Source organism: Pipra filicauda, unplaced genomic scaffold, assembly GCF_003945595.2.
Source record: "Pipra filicauda isolate LSUMZ 115617 unplaced genomic scaffold, ASM394559v2 scaffold503_size409916_pilon, whole genome shotgun sequence".
NCBI classification, from domain to species: Eukaryota; Metazoa; Chordata; class Aves; order Passeriformes; family Pipridae; genus Pipra; species Pipra filicauda.
In genome coordinates this window covers 121926-135909 of record NW_024104647.1, presented here as the reverse complement: position 1 = coordinate 135909, position 13984 = coordinate 121926, and the positions used below count along the sequence as shown (strand labels likewise).

The 13984-nt window shown below is 38.2% G+C and overlaps 1 protein-coding gene across 2 annotated transcripts in view; it reads right to left on the bottom strand.

Annotated features, from left to right (window-relative positions):
- GALNTL6 (polypeptide N-acetylgalactosaminyltransferase like 6) overlaps positions 1–13984 on the bottom strand; it is a 129255-nt gene that overhangs the window by 71257 nt on the left and 44014 nt on the right. For both annotated transcript variants that reach the window (XR_005565636.1, XM_039386799.1), the window contains exon 3: positions 13057–13240. Coding sequence is in view for 1 of the 2 variants with exons in the window: in XM_039386799.1 (XP_039242733.1) it covers positions 13057–13240 (184 nt within the window). In the remaining variant the exon portion in view is untranslated. The remainder of the gene's footprint in view (positions 1–13056; positions 13241–13984) is intronic.

Genomic DNA, 13984 nt, shown 5'->3' with positions numbered 1-13984 from the left:
CCAAAGAAATAATAAACTAGTTAATTGAAATTAGATAAATTATAAAGAAGGGTAACAGCTGGAGAAAATGGGGGAAGAAAGCCTAATATGTTGTGGCAAAACCTGGCCTCAGCAGTCCTCTGCGGATGCTTCTGTCTTAACACTTCAGCACCAGAGTGTTTTAAGTTTAGTATGAGAAAGACTAGATAGAAAATTGGATGGCTGAAAAATTCTTTGCAAATTCAAATGCAGATAGCTGCAAGACACATATGCATTAGCAGTGACATCCAGCAATAAAAAAGACTACCTTATGAGAACCACAAGTGGATCAATTGAACATTTGCAAGAATAGCTGTCCCTAGGATCTGAGATATGCAAGGTCAGATTGTTCAGGAATGGAAGAAACAAGTAACAGATAAGCCTTGGAAAGGGTAAAGACAACTTTAAGATCTATGAGTAGAGATCGTTCCAGCAGATATAGGTCAACTCCTGAGGACTGCATGCAGTATAATGTTGCATACAAATCTGGCCTGCGTTTTTCAAAAACAGAGAAATGAAAATAAACTTAGAGCTGTGCCAGAACAACCAGAGGAATATGGAGCTGGTATTTTATGAGAAGAGGCTGAAGAAGGCCAATGAAGTGAACACTGAAACAGGATGTGATCTCTCTTTAGCAACAGACCAGGAATTATTTGACAGATCAAATATTTTTAAATAACCCGACTGTTTAGGTGTGTTCAATTAATTTCCAGAAAGACCAGCATTTTCAGAGATCTGAAGCATCATCTCTGCTGCTGTCAAATTGCAGGAAGCTCTCTAGTCCTGTTGGTGTTACAGTTTTATGGGTTGAACTCCACATTATTCTGCTTCGGTTCCCATCTTAGGGTATTCTGGATTCTCTATTATGTCCGGAATGTCACAACATGCAGAAATTCACAAATTCACTTAATTAAGTTTTATTATTAACTTTCCCTATTTGCATCAAATGAAACCGTTCAAAAATCAGCCATCTTAAAAACTACAGTGATTGTCTCATTAGATAATTTATGTTTCTGCTTGTACCTATTGTTTACAGATACATACAGTACATACATACAGATACCTACAGTACCTTTCAAACTTCTTTCAGTTATCTTCCACATTTTTGGAAAAATCCTGTTCCAGCTGGGTAGTAGTTGCTTTTCCGATCAGTGCATGATCCTAGTTAGTTTTATTTTTGCAACTATTTGAAGAAATTGCTCAGACAAAAAAAATAATTCAGAAGAAACCTACATCATTTACCATCTGAATTCTAGTCCTGCTTAACACAAACCTCTGCAGAAAAAGGTATTTAATTCTAAGTGGCTCATATGATTTTTTTGTATATGCATCTGATGTGGTATCTAATCTAAACTGACCCCTGTAAAACTAACTCTGTGTATGTGTGAATGGGAGAGAGTTACTATTACTCAGCCCAAGCAGTAGATTTCTAGTTTCACCAGGCACTGTACTGTATTTATTCTTTATATGACTACTAGGCAGACTGTGTACTTTATATTCCTCACAATAGTTAAGATTTTACCAATGTGTCTTTAGTAGGAAGCTTTCTGAAGCTAGCAACTTGCTAATTAAGTAGAAATGCCAGACAAAAGATTTTAAGGTGCAGGTAGACAGGATGTGACATCATCTCTAACAGGTGAATTCCCCATCAAAAAGAATGAGAAAGCAAAATCTTTGGAGAAAATTAAGGTATGAAAGAACACTCTGTTCTCTAATTTTGTGCCTGTTTAATGTTCTCCCCTTCTCCCTCGGGATATGAAGAAAAAGTTGTAGTGTCTTAAAGACAACAGAAGCATGACAGAACCCATGTGAGAATGAGAGGAGATGATATCCTGACTTGTGAGGAAAAGGAGAGGAGGGCAGCTGGGATCTTGAAATATTCTGTAATCAGGGCCAAAGGCTATAGGCAAAATAAGTTTCAGGATTGCATTTGCCCTTTTCACAGCTGTTTTCACACTGGAGAGTCATCCTTACCTATGATCATCAGCTTCTACAAACAGCTTTTCTCTTCTTCTACTGCTACCAATGGATGACACTATTCTGAAAGAAATTCAGTTCCCTTTGAACTTTTTGTTACCAAAATTCAGCCTTTTCTCTTTGCTAACTTCTAAACCGACATTGGGATTTTTTTTCTTTCCCCCTTTTTTGCATTCTCAGATGACAGGTCATCTGAGTTCTTTGCTACAACACGTTTTTCAGTTTCTCTTTTAAAAAATTATTTCTCTACTGACATCATTCCTGTCATACTATTCATCTTTGAGTTGCACAGGAATAACTTTCTATAGGTCTGCTGTGTACTTGGCTGTTGGATGTGCTCATGCATTCCCACTGAAAGGCTCCATAGGTGGTTTTAGATAGGTACTTGTTTCTGATTTAAAATTTTTTTTGTACTTTCTATATTAAGACCTAGGCTAATATGCATATGATGTCAGTGAGTTTGAAATCAGTGGCTTCATTACATATGTGGCCAAACAACTTTGAACAAACCTCTCCTGAAAATCGTGGCTATACATTATTTTAATATCATAAGAAAAGCTTTTACAGGCAAAACACTACTTGTGCTTCATTTAAACTAACGTTTTGATGGGACTTTGTCATATCATCCAGTAGGTGGAGATGTAAGTCCAAGAAAGGAGAAAACAGCTACTTGGCAGTCCTTGATGCAATTGAAGGTTTGTATAATACAATTTATCCGAGGTTAGATTTCTTAATAAGCATTAGATGAGACAGATGAAATCTGTCTGCAGTTAAAGCCCATCTACCAGCCTTCCTTGCCACAGACATTCTTACAGCCTATGGTCAGCTGTACCTGCAGAGCTTAGGAAACTTTCGTATCCAACAAAGTATTAATGAACGTAATAAGGCAAAAAGCTAAATAGGTGATCAAAATCCATAATTTCTAATACATGAATATGTAAAATCAAGTATTTTTAAAAAGCTTGATCAGTATCTTGTTACACCACATCAAAAAAAAGTATAGTTTCAGGTATCCACTACTCACATTTTGACAAGTTTTGAGTCCTTTCATGCCTACAGAAATTATGAGCATGGTATTACCTTTCAGTACATATACAAAGTATTACTACTTCCATTGAGACAGTCACAATACTCTGTTTTGGCATTAAAAATTTATGAATCTATTAAATTACCATTACAGGAACTCATACTGGAAATTGGTTGCAATAGCAATAATATCTTGTGATATACAAAACAGACAATCATGTCTCTTAACATCACTCTGCTATAGAATAATAATATCCCTATCTGTAGCAGAAATGGAAATGCAAACAAAAGTAGCAATATAAGATAAAGTGTAAAAATTAAGGCAATATAGTTGAACATTTATAACAACATCTTTGTTTTGGTTATGCTGTTTGGTTTAAGGTAAAATGAAAACACCCCTGAAATAACAGGGCCCATATGAATTAGATGTATCAACTAATTATATATATATACAACTAACAAAGGACTATTCGTCTTCTCTGAATGCCCTTTGAACAAATCAGGAACAAAGATTGTGCTTTGAGCAGTTTTGCTGTTAAAACTGTCATTCTGTCAAAAAAATAACTACATAATGGGCTAGGCATTAAAACCTACTGCAAAGCAGAACGCTGGGGACTTGAAACTTTTCCTGTGGGCTGACAGCTTAGGGTTTGCTCTCCTTCATAGCCTTTGGAGTCTCTTCAAAACCACTACCCAGTCCTCCCCAGACAATGGTCTGAAAAAATTGCTCCAAACTACTTTCTTCCCGTTATTTACCTTTTCCTCAGGTACTCTGAGAGGTCCTTCGCATGTCTGCAGTGCTTTGAAAGGGAAAAATGTTGTTACTGTTCTCCCACTGTGCTCCTCCTGGCTTATCACCAACTCTTCCACTCCTAATTCACCGCATGTCCACAGGTCATTTGCACTCATGGGAAAACAGAGTGGTTATTTGCCCTAGCACAAAAAAGCCAGGGAATTTCTGCGGCATCAGCTAAACTTTCTGCTGAAGAACTAGGAGAGTGGAGGGAGTGGAGTCTCCTCTCTCCTTGCAGGCATCTCATTCTCTGTAGGGGGCAAATGGACTTGTGAAATTTCATGCCTACAGCGACTTTCCAGCACTGAAAATAGCACTGATGCACCACCTTAACAACAGAAAATATCAGAAGGGTTGATTTTCCAAATAATTCACTTGAAGAGGTATTTCTCTGCTGTTTTGCTGAAAACAAAAGAGGTATATTTAGAAATGAGCAAAGCTGATACATGAATCTTGTTCCCTAACAAAGGACACTGTCTTGGCAGTTTATGGAAGAGCTAATGTCAACTGTTTTAAGCCTCATTTGTTCCTTGTCTCTCAAAAGATATGCATAGTATATTATAAATAAACAAACATAGCAAAATTCCGAGTGTTTATCATAATTTTCACCTCACAGGTTGCAGGAGGCATTTACCCTGCCTCTTGACAAAAGTTGTCTTCCAGCTAGAATAATGATATTTTGGTTGCTTACATGAAAAGAAAGCAGGTGCTAGTTTGTCTGGGGATAATTCAGAATGTGATCTCTCATGTCTTACTTCTAAGGTCCTCATCATGTCAATGCCTATGCTGAACTCTCCTAAGATTGTAAAAAAAAATATGCATTCACTCTTCTTTTCTCACTCAAGTCTCAGATAAAAGATCTGATTCACAGATAAACTGCCAGGGTTCACAACTGCAGAAATATGGAAGACATGTAATTGCTGTCAGAGATGCAAAAGTGCTAATAGCTTATAATTCGACTCCAAAATGGAAATTGTCTTGAGATTATCTGCAAACATTGTCCTGCATCTGATTCATTTCAGTGTTGCATTAAAAATCTGCATGGTGCAATTCAGCAGTTCTATTCCCTGGAGCTTTAAAAAGGGCTTTATGCATAACTGTATCCTAGATCTTGATCTCAGGGCTGGAAAGGGACCTGAAGAGCCACCTGCCATTGTGCTATAAATCTGATGCCATTTACAGGATGTGGAGCAATTCTTCTGTACCATTTTAAAAAGGTTTGCTTGGCTGGAAGCAAGGTGTCCAAATCTGACAAATTTTCAAGGGCCACAGTGTGGTACATGCTGCATTTTTGGCTGAAAAAATGGATTGTTGGAAAGCCAGGGATTTCACATATCTTGATTTCTGGCATGGACCAAACAGACATTATTGAAATCAGGATTTAGAACAGAATTTGCCATTTGCATAAACCTCAAGTAAAGCACAAATAACACTGCAATAGGCTGTAAAAAATTGGAGGATTAATCAGAATTAAAAAATCTTACCAAATTGAAGAAGTGAAGTAAACAAAGAAAAAAAGACAAAATTCTAAATGTTCAGCCACAAAATATCACATGGATCTAGGGATAATGAAGACAGATCACCCTTTTGGACATGGTACTTGAAACAGATATGAAGATAAATGCCTTGCCTTTAGACATGTAAAATCTGAATTGCAAGAGGAGGATGATGAACACTTGGCTAGATACCAGTTCTGCAGAAAATGATGTGGAGATTACACCACAGTACAAGCCTGGCATGAATCAGTACTGTCAAGGAAATATAAACAGGAACATAGTCTCTGAGACAGGCAAAATCACCTGCCTATTCTACTAGGAAATGATAAGACTTTGGCTGGTGCAGTATGCTCTCAGTATGGAAATAGTCCAGAGAAGAGCAAGGATAACCATCATAGATTTAGAAAACACTACTTAGTAAGAGAAACTCAAGAAAAGAATACAATTTACTTGAAAATGAACAATGAACTGACCTGAGTCCTCAAGTACTTAAAAGGTCTGGTCCCAGTGTATATGACAAAATTTAAAAGGGTTAAAATGAGGTAAGAAAGTTTCTGAGTGGATATTGTAAGAATAGTACTGAAATACTGTCTATATATAAATTTCTTTTCAGCTCCTTCTCTTCATGCTTCCAGCACATGCTGCATTGGCAGGTTAAGTTCTTCAGAGTAGAAGACAGAAAAATCTCTTCACCTCAGGGCTAAGGAGATCCTACACCAAGATAGCTGGACAGTCAGAATTATTCTGTGCAGACAAAAAATCAGAAGGTATTGGCAGGTGAAGATGCTTCTATGTCATGCTTAGTTGATCACTGCCTCTGAAAAAAGAACCCCGAGCAGTGGAGGAAAAGCACTGTGATACTGTAGAGTTCCTGCAGACCCTGCAGAGCAAGGGGTAAATGACACACACACAGTCCCGCCCAACCCCAACTGCTCATACTGGACAGATGCTGAAGAGTATTAGTAAACTTGGGCAGATGAGCATGTATGGAACTTGCATCAATTTACAGATTTGAAAGTGGTTTGGCACAGAGTGTTCTGATAAAATGAACTGGTTCAGTCTTTGTTCTCTCTTCTGTTGGAAGCAAATGCAGCACTAGATTGAGGTTTCAGATAGCAATAGATCACTAAATAAACTGCAACAACCAAATAGAAATGGAAGTGAATACAGCGGTTGCTCCCAACTTTATGCCAATAAACACTACAGAATATAATAGAAGGGTGTTGGTTTTCTGTTTATTAGTACCAATAGGTGTCACCAAATTCTATATGAACCTCCTAGAGAAAATGACTTAAAAATATATAATTAAAAATAAAAATAATTGCTTTAAAAAGGTGATTTTCTTTGTGGAAAGTTGTTCAGACATGATTTAAATAATTTTGAAAGTTAAGTCATCTCTATCAATAGCATGTTGACAGTGTTAAATAGCTCACCTGCATGCATTGAGCAACATATCTCTGTCTTCTTCTTGGCCACCATCCTAGTCTTTTTTATGTAAAGGCATATTAAAACAATGCCCAGAAACTTCTTATTTTTCTAATTACTGGTAGTTTTGGTGACCCATTCTATGAATCTGCCCCAGAATGTGGGTATATAGGCTGTCAAGCTCTAAAGTTAATACCTGTGTGAAGCAGCAGGCTAACAGCTCTAGAAACATTACATTCTAGATGTTTACATTTTTATGCCAGCCATGATGCTCCAAGTGTTAAAGAAAATTGGAAATATGAGTTTCCACAGAAACAGAACAACATAGATACTTTGCACTGCAGCATAAAGGCATTAGGAACAAAATTAGTGCCCTTTGTCTTGGGTGGCATAAGCCGCTATGAACATTTCACTGAAAAGTTGTATATCAAATCTCAATCTACCCAATTCAACTAGCATGTAGAATTAACTAAGTCCTTGACTAAATCCTTAATTAAAATGTAACCAGTAGCAGCTTTTTATCCTTGATTTTTATTTCTTTTAGTCTGACAGGTTACATTATCTCTTCTGAACTGGTCCTCAGAGAAAATGTACCGGTTGTACAGAACCTCTACACTGAAATCCTATCAAAGGCAGGACAATATGATCCAATATGAGCAAATGCATTCTCACAGACTGTGTGCAGTGTTGACATTTTTCATTGAAAAAAATTCTGAGATTTCATGGGGCCATGGGTAGATGACAGTTTGTAAAAGCTATTGTTATATCCACTATTGTTAACTCCACTAACAGTCTTTTACAGACCATAGCTTGTCAAAACAATAAATCAAGACTGTATGTTACACAAACTGACAGTGGTTAGAGACTGCTTCTCTGTAGAATAATGCCTTTGCGTAAAACATTCCTATAGCACAGTTCAAAATAGACAATTATACTTAGTCTTTAAAGAAATAGATGATTGTTTCTGGTTGTGAGAGGTTTTATGAATATGTTTATAGGCAGAAATCAGCCATAAAAGACATAAAGCTCCTATAAAGCACTGGAAGCTACAGAACAGAAATCATTGTCCAAAGCACTTTCTGAACTTCAGAAAATGATAATAAAATTGTAAAAGTACTTGTCAGATTTGAAATGCAGTCTTAGTGAAGGCTTTCTTTACACCAACATGTTGTAAAAAGTATATATTTAAACAGTGAAAGTAAGGAGCTGCAGAAAAAGTATTTCTGAGAGGATGTCAAATTCGAATAAAAGAGCATCCTGATGAGAGCGTGCAAAATAATGATATGATTTTAGATACACAATTCAACAGAAAATGCCAAGTAACCTTCCAATCTTACACAGAACTGACTACATTAAGGTCATACATTACATTCAAGGTTGAGAGCCTGTGATGCAAGGGAAAAGAAACATGTACTGATCACCCAATTTCACCTCTTGAGCATGTCCAAAATTTTACCCAAAAGTACATCCATTAAACATAAGTGGTCCTTATTACTGTGAGAGCCTTGTGATGGTGGAGTGATTCTAGTTCTGTTTTATAAATGGGAATATGAGTACAGAAACTAAAATGTCTTGTCAGACGTTACAAAGTTGTTTCTACTTACTTGAATAAGCTCATATTTGCCAAACTATTGTCCTGGTCCTTTGCTAGAATTACATGACTCTTCGGCTTTGTCTGCCCTCAGGGAGGGCTGGAGATCACAGCTCTACACCGGAAGGCAAACAAAGAACTCTTGGAGAGTAAGGAGTGGTCATACACCAAAACACTTCTAACTTTCTCAGGCAGGTGCTAGAAGTCTTGGCATCCAGAAAGTAGCATAACACTTCTCTCATCGGTCAGAATTTCCATCTGAGTTGCAATTCAAAAGCAATGTTGTTAGGTCTCACCTGCACCTTTCCTTCCCTCCTGCATCATAAATTTCCACTATCATAAAACTGCTCCAAGGAGCTGTGAAGCCCATTCCTACCCTAATTGATCTGTGCTATGTTAATATTCTCAATTAGTTTGTGGATTTTCCAAATAGTTTTTTGAATTTAATTGATGCTTTCTTGTCTGGTTAAAAATATGTTTCTGCTGGCATGAATGGACACTGATGCTGGTTTACAGATCAGGCATGTGATAACATGAATTGATGTAATGTAAGTGCTGCCAGGAAATAAAGAGCAGTCATCCCCAGCAGGCTTCAGCATATCAAACCTCTGCTTTAAACTTCCACAGAGCTTTTAGCCCAGACAGGCTACTGAATCATATAAGCTGACATGCTGTATATCACAGTCCATCATAGTAACAAAGTTGCCCTATTAAAGTGGTGATGGCTCGGGTTAGGCAAACTCCTCCTGACACCAGGGTGCTTGCACCACAGAAAGAAACAGCCACAGAAAAGCATGCTCTTATGTCCCAAATCTGTGTGTCCTGTAAGGGCATACTCTCAAACCTCTACCATGATAGAGGAACAAACCAGCAAGAGATAATAGGCCAAGGTGACCTTTGCCACAAAGGCAAATGTTTATCTCTGGTCCTCCCTGCTAATAGACTAGAAGAAAATTCCCCAAGTCATCTCCAATTCTGCTGAATGATCACTGACCCTGGGATCAAGACAGTGAGCATCACCACGACATGAGGATTTCACAATTGTCTGACAATTTCCCGCCATACATCAGAACACCAATTTGTCTTATGTCGTTTACACAACCTTAAATGAATCACAAGAAAATAGCATGAAGCCTTTTCAAAGTGTACTAGGGTAGTTGTATATGAATTGCAAGAGAAAAATCACTGCAGTCACTGTGATGAGCTGCAACTGTGACAGATCAGTTGAATATAAAACAATATAAAACTTCTGTTGTTTCTTGGCACATGAAAAAGGGAAATCAAGGAGTTGAGAGATTTAGTCTCTGGATGAGAAGACAACATTATAAGGGGCAAAGTCCAATTTCCATGCATCTAAAAATTCAGTGTATCCTGAAAAAAAGCCGCAGAGATCTTTCAGAAAAGTAGCTATCTTAAAAGCTACATAAGATTCATTTTTGGAATAATGTTAAACTTTCCTAAATGTTGCAAATGAGCATAGAACAATATCCAGCAATTAACATGGGAGCTTTGATTGAAAATACATTTTATATGTCTGTAGTTTGGTTCAGTGAAACCTATGGGAAACTTGGTATGGCCAGTGAAAAAGTACACGTGAACCAAACTGATAAAATTTATGGATTGATGAAGCCTGATCCAAATGCAAATTTCAAATTTGTCACGTGATCCCAGGTTGGTGCTAGTACATCATCTGTACCTGAATTTGACACTGGAAGATTTCAAGAGTGTTTTACAGTCCTAAAGTCATAAACATCAAGCCATAACTTGCTGCAAAGCTACTTGTTGTGAACAACTGCAGAGCATCTGAGAATGGGTGAGACTGTACATCAGGAAAAGCTGGGATGAAGCTCCAAATTCTGTCACAGCGAAAGGTGGAGATGCTGCCCAAGTAGAATTGCAGGTGTAGGAACAATAAACCATGACTACACTCACACCACAAATGGATGGGGATGTGTCTTCTTCACAAGAGGGATTCTGAACTGAAAGACTGTGTCCAGATAAATGGCATCCAATAAGAGAACACCAGTCAAGCACTGAGCACTGTGGAACACAATTAAAAAGACCTTAAAAAGTGGGAAAAGATTAATTCCAGAAACACTAGCTCAGCTGGTAGTAAGTAGCTTAGTAAGGTCTGTGCTACTGTCACACCTGACAACATTTCAGTTGGCTGAGTCAACTGCAAATATGCTGCTGATGTCTGCTGCAGCAGTATTTCGATCATGTGCAGATGGAAAGCAAGTGTACCACACAGATAATACAACAACTGTTCTTAGGTCTTCTGTACTTTGATCTGGTTTTATGTACATTATTTTTTAGGCTGATGTGACCTTTTCTGCTTCACACATGTACTGCATTGGCATTTTAAGTGAGGGGAAAAAGTCATCAGCAAAATTTTTGGATCATGTATCCATTATTTGCTGGTGTTTTACTAAAAATGCTGGCAATTTTCCAGTTCATTAAGGTTCATCTCAGATCTGGCTCTGCTGGCAAGAAATAAAGCTATTAGGATGCCAATAGTAAAACATTTAACCTAAATTAAAAAAAAAAATAAAATCCCTACTGCTTGCAAAATAGTAACATAATAATTATGGCTGAAGCTGGCTGAAGTAATTTCTAGTTTTAATGTATATGTATCTAAGGGAAAACTGTTCTGTCTCTTTAATTCCATAGAAGCTGTCTTGGTCAATTAAGTTACTGATAGCTAAAATGGTTTGTAACGTTTACTGTATTTGTTGTAAGCAAGGTACTAAAAGCTTGAGGTCTCAGCAGAGAAGGCCCTAGGAGAAAAGCAGTACTGACTTCAAATTAGAAAATAATTTCTCCCCTAAGCAAAATTCATACTGATTATTTAAACAACTTCCATTCCCTTGCCATTCTAGGCAGAGGGTACTTAAAAGCAAGCATATTGTCCTAGCTCAGCCAGCCTCCAGTCCTGCTGACATGTGTGGGGACAGACATGGTGGTTCCATGTGCAATGCTGCTTTGCCTCCTGCATCGCTCTGATGCAGATCCTGTGACAGCGAAAACAAAGGAAGACTCTCATTGATTTGTGTAAGAACTGGGAAGTCTTTCTACCTAACAACTACTCAGATTACAAGGGATTTATAGGCTGCATTGTCCTATATCTTGTTCCTTGTGAACCCATTTATCTGCCCATGTGTTATGAATGCTGTCAGGGCAAGGTGGGTATCAACTGCTGCCATGCTGATTGGAACAGCAGTTCATGCAAAACCACCATATCTATTCTGCACTGCAGAAAGCCTCATCTTTCTAGAAAGTTTCCTAAGAGTGCCTCCTTTTCCGGTCTCTCTTGCATTTGAGAGATGCATATTACAAATGTGTAAAACGGCCAATAAGCAGCTCCATATTGCCCCATATGGCAATATAGAACTTTTACTCATACACAAACTTTGAATGCTGAACCAAATTATACAATGTACTAGGTGACCTTCAGTAAGTGTCAAGAAATTACAACTGCTCAGAGGACCAAGAAGACTCGTGGAAGAGCAGTGGAGGCTCTAGCAACTCTGGAATGTTATGTATGTGATTGCAATAGCTGCATCTATGTTGTGGAGTGGTCACATTAGCAGCTGAAGAAAAGTACTTCATCAGCACTTACACTAATACAAGATGAAGACTGAGAGGCCTGGATGGAGATAAGTAAAAAGGAACAAGCAGAATAATGAAAATAAGCCCACAAATATCACAATTACCTACTCTTCCCTATACAGAGCTGGTCAGTCCCTGGATATTAGGGTAAATTTCTGCATGAATTAGATCTATTACTTCAAGATAGTGCAGAGTCTGGGTCAGAGACACAGGTTTTCTGTTGCTATTGTTTCCAGGTTTTGCTTTGGGAAGGGGAAAATGCTGAGCTTTTAAACTGCCAAAACCTACAGTGTAGAGTTTCAGCTAGGGCTAAAGCATCAGAGCCCCCTCCGTTGCCAGCACTGCTGGAATACGGCTGTGTGAGAGACTTGAACCATATCTGTCTGTCTGTCCTTTCTCTGTTGATGCGCACTAATCCTAGCTGATCCTTACATGAGAAAATAAAGAAAATATAAGAAGAAACGAACCACCTTTGTGAAAAGTAGGAGATCATTCCTGTGAATGAACTGATCTGTACAATACTGGGATTAGAGTCTGGCTTATTTTAAACTATCTACAAATCATCTTGAGACTGTTCAGGTTTGAGAGCTCTGTGTTTAAGTTACAGCAATATATATACAATAGCAATATCACCAGTTATAAACAAAGCATCTACTGGCATAATGTGGACTCAACTACTGATGCATATATTGCATCAACCTTCAGCAAATGAAACATTAAATGAAGTCTGTTCAGGAAGTCTTCTGCGGAATAAACAGAACACCTGTAATCGCATTCACTTCTTGTCCAATGCCAATAAGTGAACTACAAGTATGTGCCTGTTTCTTTTATTTATAACCACTGAGCCAGGTTGTGTTTCCAGGCACAGCTTGTGAATTTTGCAAATTGTTGCCCTGATCTTTTTCCTAGTTTTGAGGTTTTATAAACCTGTATCATCATCATCATGGTTAGGCTTCGCGAACGAAGATTTGGGATAAACCTGTATAGAAGCTGTTTAATTCTACTACCTTTCACTAGTAGGAAGTGGCCTACATGGAGATGTCTGGGCTTCGATTCTGCTACAGTTACCTTTTCTCCTTGCTCTTCTTCATGTTCCCACTCTCCCCTTTATCACTACTTACTCAAAGGGGTCGCTGGGATCAGCTCTCTGGAGCTCTGGAGGAATCGGTATTCTTTTGTAGTACATTTCCCAGTCAAAAGCTCCTCGCATGGCATCCCCCGCCTGTGCCTCGTAGCCAAAGTGATTGTGGTCAATGACATCGATCATAGGACACACGATGGTTTTGTGGTTAAGTGCAATCTGGTCTGAAAAATGAAAGTAGAAAATAGGAAACGGCATGTCTAGTCAGGCCATCTATCATATTACTGCAAAGTGAATCCCACGGGTTTCTGATGTTTGAAGATTGCTTGCTTTGTGCCCTATGGCCCCCCAAATAATTTCATTTTCAAATCTGTATCAAACTTTTATCTAAAGTGGAATTAATGCAGTTGGGAAACGATTAGAAGTATTTACAGTTCTTTAAAGGGAGGCATATCCCTGTGAGACCCACATGAGTCCAGTCATGTATATCTCTGCCACTTTGCTACTCTTAGCTGTCCCTAATCTGTCAGCTATGAAACAAACCAGCAAGCAAACTGTAAAAATACTCCTTCAGCTGTGGGGAGTGTGTATGGCAAGTTCCTGCAAGAGGGATTTGTGTTCCTAAATGTGAAACTCAGCCCTTGCAACCATTCAACCACTGTTCCTACGGCTGTAGTGTGCATCAGCTTTGAGATCAAATGCTCTAAATTAAAGGCAAACTCCAACATGAAGAGCAAAACAGAGCTTGTGTCCTTTTCTTGTACCAATCTTTGAGATATAAAGAAGGTTCCACAGTATTATTCTTACCTGCTTTCTAAAGAAAGCAGTTTGGGTTTGCTTTTTTTTAAAGAAAAAAAATGTTAGAACTGTGAGGCTAAATCAAATTCCCACGTCTAGTATAAGTTCAAAGTGGTCTTCAGTCTGCTTTGGTGAATCCTATTGTTTAATCCTACAGAACTCCTCCGAAA